The sequence below is a fragment of the Otolemur garnettii genome, unplaced genomic scaffold (genome assembly GCF_000181295.1).
Source record: "Otolemur garnettii isolate 467f Iridium unplaced genomic scaffold, OtoGar3 scaffold00030, whole genome shotgun sequence".
In the NCBI taxonomy this organism is placed as follows: Eukaryota; Metazoa; Chordata; class Mammalia; order Primates; family Galagidae; genus Otolemur; species Otolemur garnettii.
Window position 1 is genome coordinate 18,107,713 of NW_003852425.1, and position 9,597 is coordinate 18,117,309.

At 46.6% G+C, this 9,597-nt stretch overlaps 1 protein-coding gene across 1 annotated transcript in view; it reads right to left on the bottom strand.

The window, feature by feature from the left end:
- Positions 1-2,649: 2,649 nt before the first annotated feature.
- Positions 2,650-9,597, bottom strand: part of RGMB (repulsive guidance molecule family member b) — a gene marked incomplete at its 5' end in the record, with an annotated part of 21,725 nt that continues 14,777 nt past the window's right edge. Inside the window, one exon of the mRNA XM_023512702.1 lies at positions 2,650-5,817. Within this exon, the coding sequence (XP_023368470.1) occupies positions 5,155-5,817 (663 nt within the window). The remainder of the gene's footprint in view (positions 5,818-9,597) is intronic.

Below are 9,597 nucleotides of genomic sequence, written 5' to 3' on the forward strand. Positions count from 1 at the left end.
TGAGGTGTGGGAGCCACAGTGTGGAGCAGCAGGCACTGCTGGGCGCCTTCTGGAGGCAGGGGGTGTCCATCCCTCCTGGGCATGTCTGAACTCTGCAGAACTTCACCCCAGAACTGAATTCTTCAGTGTTCAGTGGAGCATAAACAGAAATTTAGTCACAGGAATAGCTCAGGGTTCTGCCAGTCCCCAAGGTACCCGTCCAGCCATCTAGATCCCAGGCTCAGTGTTGAGTGATGTGTGTTGAGCATGAGGTGTGTCCCAGGTGCGAGGCTGAAAACCTTTGGTGCCCTGACAAACTTGTATCTCATAATGACGCTGAGGTGTGTGAATTCTAGTAGGATCTTCACTGTAAAAAGAAACTGAAGCTTCTGTACAGCTTGGCATGTCTAACCCACATGCTAGGAAAGGGGGGACTTGCACTGAATTCCTCCACAGCTGTGCTCTGGACCAAGCCCTGCCCACCACGCTGTGCGGCCTCCTGAGGTCAAATGGTTATGTGCACAGGAGTAAAACTTCAAAGGGTCCTGTGGTCAAAATGTAAGCAGAATGCACTCCAGATTCGTCACACACCTTCCTCAGATGCACTCACCTCTCCTACCCTCTGGATGTCACCTGAATTGCAACTTGACAGGAAGCTGAGGACCTTGTGTTCTGTGCCTTTCAAGGGGGAGATGGATGTTCATGCGAACACTCGGCCTGGCCTTGTCCCTTGAACTTGGAGGGCGCCAACCCACAGCTCTACCAGAGTCCCCAGTGTTGGTGACCCACAGCGTTAATGCCGTTGCTATTTAGTGGCTCAGAAGGCCTTGCTAGAAAATAAATTTGTTCCTCTTACCCCCTTCACTGAACCCTACCTCACTGCCTCCCGTCAGGGATTCTGGGAGCCTCCCGCTGTCAGGTGACACCATTTTCCCTTGGCAGAGTTGCCTTACTGATGGAGATAACCCTATTTTCTAAAAATCATTTATGGCAGTTCTGCCTTGGTTAAATCATCTGTGGCTTTGTCTCGTATATCCAATCTGCCTTGGTTAAATCATCTGTGGCTTTGTCTCGTATATCCAATCTGCTAACAGGATGCTTGCTTGTTGTCTATTATTGGAGTTGAAGTTATTATAATTGAAGTAAAAAATGGGTCACGGAAGTATCACCCGTGAAAAAATCTCAATTAGAAAACATCTCCTGGCTGCATTCTTCCCGCTGGAACCTGATGGGCCTTCCGTGGACAGGACTGGTTTGGTCGGTCGGTCTGAACGTCACCCTACCAAGGTTGAGGGTACGCAGCCCAACTGTGCAGTGCCCTGCACCTCCCTGGGCCCCCAACACTCTAGTCTTCCCTTTAACCTCACTCAGCTCTTGAGACATGAGAAGTCCACACCTCAAGGCAGGCAGCCATGACACCACAGTTTACTCTGTTATTTGGTTGACAGTAGTATCAAACATCATACTAATTAGAGGTACTTGGAAGAGAAGTGAATTCCAAGGAAAACACTGCCTGAATAACAACAGTAATGTGCATGTGACTGGGCCACCTGGGAGGCACAGGGAAGGGAAGCAGAAAGAACAGTATGTGAGCTGGGCACACTGCTCTCCGTGTCCTGGTTACATCCTCTGTGGGATGTTCTGGGTCACATACAAGTGGGACAGGAGGGAACTCGCAGCAAGGCCCTCTGCTCAGAAAGGCCAACAGCCCCCCAAGAATGTGGATCCCAGGCACTCTGGGCAAGAGAATGCCAGCAAGGTGGGGGCTACAAAATTTAAAATGATAAGCAAGATAAACCAAATAACAGAACTCTTAGGGTTTATATCACCATTTGCTATTTTAAAAAATGAGTATCTCCCCTGTAGATTTCTGGAGTTCAAGTTTCAGTCCCTGAAAAGCTGGAGGTCTAGGCCTGAACAGAACATGATGAATTATTTTTGACTTTTAAGCAACATCTATATCCATCGTGATATCAATTACTGGCATTCATTCAGCACAAGCAACGTTCCAGGTACTCAGAGACTCTGCGACCGTCCCCTATTTTGAGTGGTTCAGCTGATGTGTTTCAGGTTTTTTTCTGTGAACATGGAAACACCAAGTGCAGCGGTTAAGGTATTTAAGACATGGTCATATGCATTATTTCCCCCAGTCAGAATTTGATCCATTTGGTATCCTACCTAGTAAGTACTTTCCCATGCCTTCAGTTTGGGTTTAATTCTTTTCCAAGCTTTTCTATCATTTGCCATGTTTCTTGAACAAAGACCAACTTGTGATTTCTGATGCCTCTGTTTAGAACACCCAAGAAGTGAGGATTTGCAAGTTTTCAAAGCCAGAAAGCTGTGCTTTCACAACTTGCCAACAGGAATCAGTGGCTGCAGTCCACAACGCCTGGGTGAACTAGCACGCAGGTCCCAGGTCTTCCAGGGACTAAAGCTATTATCAAAGACAGAACTATGGGACAGTTCCAGCGGACCACTGTCACAGACACCAGCTTATTTATCACCCCTTAACATTTGAAAAGGAAAAACTCTGTAAGTGGTCTAGTTTAGAAAGTGTGTGCACAGCCTGCCCGACAGCTTGTTGCCAGTGCCTTGAGGGATTAGCTCCCCCACCTCCTGCAGCTGCTTCTCAGCTCCCCCGGCAGGCGTCCCTGCAATCACAGAACCACATTCCACAGCATGGTAGCGACTTTATTTTTCTAGCATAATAATTTAGAGTATTTACACACTGCACACTCACTGTTTTACACAGATATGTATTCATGTACCTAGGAACCACATCTAAAGGTTTCTTTGTAAAAACTTTACACACTATGGGGTTTCCAAGCATAACAAAGAGGACAAAGAAAGTTTTGAGTCTTTTAAAGACGGCCATGTGAAGCATCTGTGAAAATGAGACCTCCTGAACAGCTATAGGCTAGTCACATGTAGGTATCACCCAAAACTCTTCTGGCAAAAGATTTCAAGAACCAACAAGGGCAAGCAGCATGTTCTCCTGAAACTCTAGAGAAGGAGTCTGCAAACCTTGCTCTTATCCAGAGAATTACTTGTATTTCTGAAGGGTCTCTGTGGGGATCGTTTTACAAGGAAACTGATGAGAAGGAAACAGCTGACTATGACAGCGACCCTCGGAGCTGAATGGCACAGCAAAGCAGCCAGATTTTCTCTTCCCAACTATGAGTAGAGGGGGTTGTTTTATTTTCCCTGAAAAGAACAGAAGTATATAAATCATACATACTATAAACTCAGATACCACTGAAATTTCTATTGCTTTTACTTCACTTTCATACTATTTGCACAAAAATAGTGGTTACAAGTATCCTCAGTGTGTTCCCTCTCCGTGCTTCTCTACTTGGTACGTGTCTCCAGAGTGGCTAGAAGTGGCTGTCATGCAGAGCCGGGGGCTGGCAGGCCCTTGCCCAGCTTCCAGAGGACAACAGGTCTCAGCCTGAGAGGCTCAGTGCACCTTCATTATTTCCCTAGACTGCCCAAGACTATTCTCTCACACCCCAGAAGGCAGAGAGGCTTGCCCTCCAGATGAACTCACAAATCCACTCTGTGACTGGATGGCAAGTCAACTCACCAAGAAACAGAACTTTCCCGAAAATGACATCCTCTTTTTCTCTCAGTCTGGGCCTCTGACAGTACCACTGGTTGATAGGACATGGCAAAAGAAATTACCCGGCCACCTAACACGAAGCACAGACGTGGCCTAAAGTACTATGGTTTTTAAACTTCATGCCTTTTGTCTGTGTTTATGTAAACTTGAATTATTTAAAGTACATACTGTATCACTTCTTCCTAGAACCACACATTTACGCTGAGATATGCCAACACACCACTACCTGTCCTGGGGGTAAATCGGTCAGTCACTGCTCCTGCCTCTTGCTCTTTTCGATTTGTAAGGAGGTACCAACATGGAATGGAAGAGGCAAGAAGAGATTGCTTCATTTCATAGGGATTTCACTAAGTCACATGAGCAACCACTTAAATTGATACCCACAGACATTAAGACACAGAGCACCTGATTTAAAAAAAAGACTGGAGAGCACAGGCATAGTTAACAAGAACTTGTGGAGTAGCCAGCACCAAGAGCCCGCCACCCTGAGCCAGGCCAAAGCAGCTTCTCTGTGTGACGGTCTCCACCGCCCCCATCACACAGAGACGTCAGAGCTGTGGAGAAGGCAGGTGTGAAGGAAGAGCCCTTGTGGGGGGTCCGGTTTCTACACTAGAAAAACAATCTGGAACCTAGGCTTTGGATCCTGGCAGAGAGGTCAGGTGGGCCAACCGGGTCAAGGGGGAGAGGGCTCCCTGAGCAGGCAGGGAGAAGGGCAAGGACTGGGCATGACAGCCCTGCAAAGGAGAAAGGTGTGGTCATCACTGAATTAATGGTTTCACATTCTGCTCAACACAGATTAGTTAAAAGAGGGAAAAACTACAATTTAAAAGGGGAATGGGATGAAAGAAAGTCTGAGAGCTCCTGGGGTCCAGCAAGGCGCCTGTGATTCACCTATAAAACCGTCTCTAGACCCAGGGAGCAGCCACCCTCGGGCCCAGCCTGACACACTCTCTGCGCTCAGCTGTGTGATCAGAATTGGGCACCGTAAGAATGGCGGTGATACTGTCCCTTTCTGGAAGGGTAACAGCGGTTGGAGAGGAAGGGCTTTCGTGTTAGCATCTAACGGTCAAAAGTCACCGCACCTGTTCGGGCCTTCACCACCTTTCTCACCAAGCAGGATGGAAGGACAAGGACGCAGCTCTGCGCGGATCAGCAGCCGTGGGAAGGGCAGGCGGGGACAGCGAGGATGGACACGGGCTACCGGTTACCTGGAAGAGACGCTGCTGCGTGCCAGTGTCTGCGTATGCACTGCACGTGTTAACCAGGTACACACATAAATATTTAATATATAAAAAATAAAGTGCTTTCTAACAGGTCCCCCGGAAGGGACATTATAAAACATTTCACAAAACTGCAAAACAAAATTGATACAATCAAAGAATACTACATCCAACACGTGTGACAACAGGCTACGCGGCTGCACAGTCCGGAGGGCGCAGGGGCAGCACCCCATCATATACACGGTCTATACACATATGCTCTTTTACTCAATATATTATGACAATATATATTTTAAAATTTTGCTATAGACAAGAAATAAAAAAACGAAGACACTCCTACAAAAACAGGACGAGGGCGGAGCAGGCGAGCCCCAGGCCTGCAGCAGTGGCGGCGGTGGTGCCCGCGGCCCGGGCGCGGGGGAAGATGTGCCAGCGCTCGCGGCACGGATGCAATGCGGCCACGTCGGCCAGTGCGCTGTGGGCGGCTGCGGTGAAATTGGCGTCGCCCGTGGTGAGCAGGTCGAAGACGCAAGACTGGAAGTAGATGTCCCTCACCGGCATCTTCTCATGGCACTGGCTGCTGGCCGTCTCCAGCGTGTGGCCCGGCCAGGCCTGCCCCAGGGCCGTGCGAGGCGGGCCGCGCCCCAGGATGGCCGACACCTGGCCCTGGCCGTCGTCGATGCGCTCGCTTAGGGGACAGCCGTTCACGCACAGCTGCAGGTCCTGGCTCTCCTCGTAGGACATGGCCAGGGCCTCGGGCATGCGCACAGCCAGCGTCAGGTAGCGGCCCAGCTGGCGCACAAACACTGTGGTGCCGATGTGGCGCGCGTGCATCTCCACATAGCGGCCGCTCTCCCGCTCCACGATGAGCAAGTTCTTGGCATCACCGTCCCCGCTGCTCGTAGTGCCGTCCACGAAGGCAGCGGGCAGGTCGTCAGTCACGGCCTGGTAGACCTTCTGGTCTGTGCATTCATGGTGCGCTTTGAAGATGATGGTGATCTGTGGTAAGAAAATGCACAGTGATTAACCAGGAGGCCACCCGGAGCGCAGCGGCTGGAGACACGGGCTCCACACGCAGCCCACTGTTCACACCTGCAAACTAACAGTACCACTCTTTAGGAAAGATACTAAATGAATTCCAAGGAATGTGTATCAAGAAAAACTTTACTTTCCTAAGACAGGGAACAGTAGTATTGTTGGGATATAGGCAATTTTTATTGATAATTTAAATGTTGTCCCTTCTAAAAATGGGTGAGCCATGATAAAGTTCTAGGAGAAAAAGAAAAGTTTCCTAAGTTATGCAGAAATGTTAAGGAGCTTAATTACCAGTATCCTCTGCTTTCTGAAAGGATTCTTCAGTGGACCACAGAATCGCGCCTCTGACCCATCATTGCAAACTTATACTGGGGGGAGGGGGGACCCCAGCTACAGCCACCAGCCTTGTGCCTCCAGAAAGCTTCTTAAAGTCCTTCCATCAAATGTTTCACCTCACTGGCCAATACCTGTGACCACGAATCGCTTAGCAAACACAGCTCCCAAGCACTGGTAGAGACCAACTACCTGAACCTGGTTACAGCAAATGTTTCCCCCAAACAGGCCATGCTCCTTTGACTCCATAGAAATCTTTTTCCAGCCAAGTCTCAATTCTCTACCTGAAGCACACAATTCATGAAGAGAAAAAAAATCTGATAATACAAAAGACCTCCCTTTAGCAGACCTATTTTCTTTACCGGAGAATCCTTTAATTAGAACAATTAAATAAAACCCCAACCTCTGCACACCTCCTCCCTCGTGCCCCGTGTCTGGGGACAGGTGGTAGCAGCCAGGTGGCAGGAAGACACAGGGGCTTCTATGTCACCCAGGACAGGGACTGTGCAAGGACAAAAAGATCAAGTTCTGAGATCTGAGTCATTGCTAGTGGCTGAGGAAACAGATTTCTCTTTCCTTCTTGAAAAACCAAAAAGTGTCAGGTGACTTCAGTCAAGGCGGAAGGCAGACAGGCCAAGCATTCTATGAATTACCCTGGATGTCGGAAACCTTCCACCTCCTTCAAGGGAACTAATCAAAACAATAGAGGCTTGTTAAAAAGGCCAGAAAAAGCACCCTCCCCTCCGAGTTTATGTCTGAAGTCTTTCCCCACCTCAGCCAGCATTTGCTCACACTGTTTAGTCCACATGTTCACGCTGGTGTTGCCTGGCTGGAATTTTCCAGCCGTTTCACTTTACTTCAGCCAGTTATAAAGCAGATCTGGGCCAGCTGCACTGTAGCAACTGGTTAAATTCATATCCCTTGTTTGCAGCTGCAACTAAAAGCCAGACCATGTGCTGTGAAAAGCTGGGTTTTCTCCCTTCCCCATCACCCCAGCCACAATCGGATTCCGCTGCCAGCCTCTCACATTTCAGCACCTCCTTAACAGCCCAAAGGAGATGTACCAGAGATGACTCCAGGAAATCCCTGTGTGTCCAGCCACAGGCCTTTCAGAGTGAAGGGGGCTTTGCACTAGATATCTAACAGGCCTATAAAATAGATTTATTTGGTGGCTCTAAAGTCAGTTTGACAACTGTGTTTTTGAGATAAGCTGGGGTCCCTTGGAAGTGAAAAGGTTAATTCAAAATTTTGTACCTGAAAACACTGATCATCCACAACACAGATGGCTAGAGTAAGAACTAGGGACAGAATTTTATATAATCACTGTCCTCACTTTCAACCATGACATTCAAAGATTAAACAAAGTCTTCCACAAAACTAAATGATTTCTCCACGTGGCCTAAGAAACCTCAGATTTTTTTTTTTTTTTTGAGACAGAGCCTCAAGTTGTCTCCCTGGGTAGAGTGCTATGGCATCACAGCTCACAGTAGCCTCCAACTCCTGGCTCAAGTGAGTCTCCTGCCTCAGCCTCCCAAATAGTTGGGACCACAGGCACCCATCACGATGCCGGACTATTTTTTGGTTGCAGCCGGCATTGTTATTTGGTGGCCTGGGCTGGATTCGAACCCGCCACCTTAGGTGTATGTGGCTGGCACCTTAGCCACTTGAGCCACAAACCTCAGATTTAAAGCAAGTTGGTATTATTTGCAAGAACTAAGTACTTTTTTGTCCACTTTAGAAAAAAAAAAAAAAAAGAGGAATTCCTTTTGTTGGGACAGCAAACCAGAGATCTCCAATGCCAAGTAAGTTTCCACAAAGGAAGCAAGAATCCTTTGAATCCGTACTAGGATGGGTAGAATAACTCACACGTCTCACCAGGCCTGTGTCTCATTCTGCACACCAGTCCCAACCCAGGACCTCAGGAAGTCATTTCAAACACCACCCAAACCATTGTCTCCTCTGCCTGTGACACTGACAGTACCTCCACAGAATTAGAAGATCGAATCAAAGCTTGACTTCTGCTCTAGTCACTATATCTACAAAATATTCCAGGTAGCTTAACAGATTTGTCTTTCTTTCCAATTTGCTAGTAGTGATTTTCACACAGAAAATATGTACAGACTGTTCCTTGAATCAAAATGGTGAGGGGGGATGAATCAATTGTACTGAGCAGGTGTCTAGAGATACAACTGATGTAAAAAACACCTAGTAACAGTATCACTTAAGTTTTGTGATGCAATTTCATTCCTCATAATAAGTACAACATGAGCTTTTAAAAAGCAAGCACTCAGCTAGGAAAAAGCAAGAAATTAGTTTTAAAATTGTCTTCCTCTTCTGAAAAGCATTTATTCATTCTTGATAATTCTTACTTTAAAAACATTTGGAATTTAATTGGATTTCTGGAAATTCCAAACTTTTTATATTTCCAACTAGTAGCTATCAGAACATAAAAACAGAATATTCAAAATTGTATTCAAAGGCTCACACACAGATAATTTAAAACACCAGGCGTGCTGCTGCTCCCTTCTGCCCTCTGTGAATTGATCACATGCTCTCATCACTCAGTCTGGCACATCTGCTCCATGCCACACCATTTATTATTGATGGGTGGTATTTCTGTGCATTCAGAACATCAGTGCCTTTTGTTAAACCTTCCCCACCTCATCCCTCTCAACTCCCACCTTAGACCAACTACTCCACTTCTCGTCATTTATTTTTAAAGTTTCACTCCCTGAGATCTTACCACCCACAAGCTCTATCAGGAAGAGAGAGACACCATCTACAGATCAACCTTTCCACATGGGAAAGGCAGTAAGAACTTAAGAAGGTTTGCCGTGAAATATCAAAATTCAGAGGCATCTGACTTTCCTTTCCATCAGGAGAAAAAGTAAACATATTAAATAAAAACAAGGCAGCCAACAGAGAGGAAGGCACAGGTAATGTCTTGTCAAGAGACAGTTACCTTCCCAGACCCACCGGCCTTGCAGACTCTGCACACAGCCGTATAGCAGAATCCCCAATGCAGTGCAAGCAGCTGTCTGTGCATACTGTGTTCTGAAGAAACATTTATCTGCGTTTAATCAGGTAATTTGGCACTTCAAGTACAAGACTTTTCTGGAATTTTCAAATAACAGAGCTGGACTTAAAGACTGGAAGAACTCACATTGCTTGTTTTATGATGGATCAGTAGATGAAGCTGTTAACAGTCGTAGGAATTAACTTGAAACATATGGAAACATGATTTTGATCTGTACCTGATTAAAATTCTGCTTGTGTCAAAAGAAATTAAAATAAAATTTATTTCATAATCTGCATTTTGCCATGTATGGTGAATGCATGTATAATACTCAAGTTTTTTGTCCCAAAATTTCAGGGGGAAAAAAAAACTTTTAATTTTTTTTTTTTTTTTTT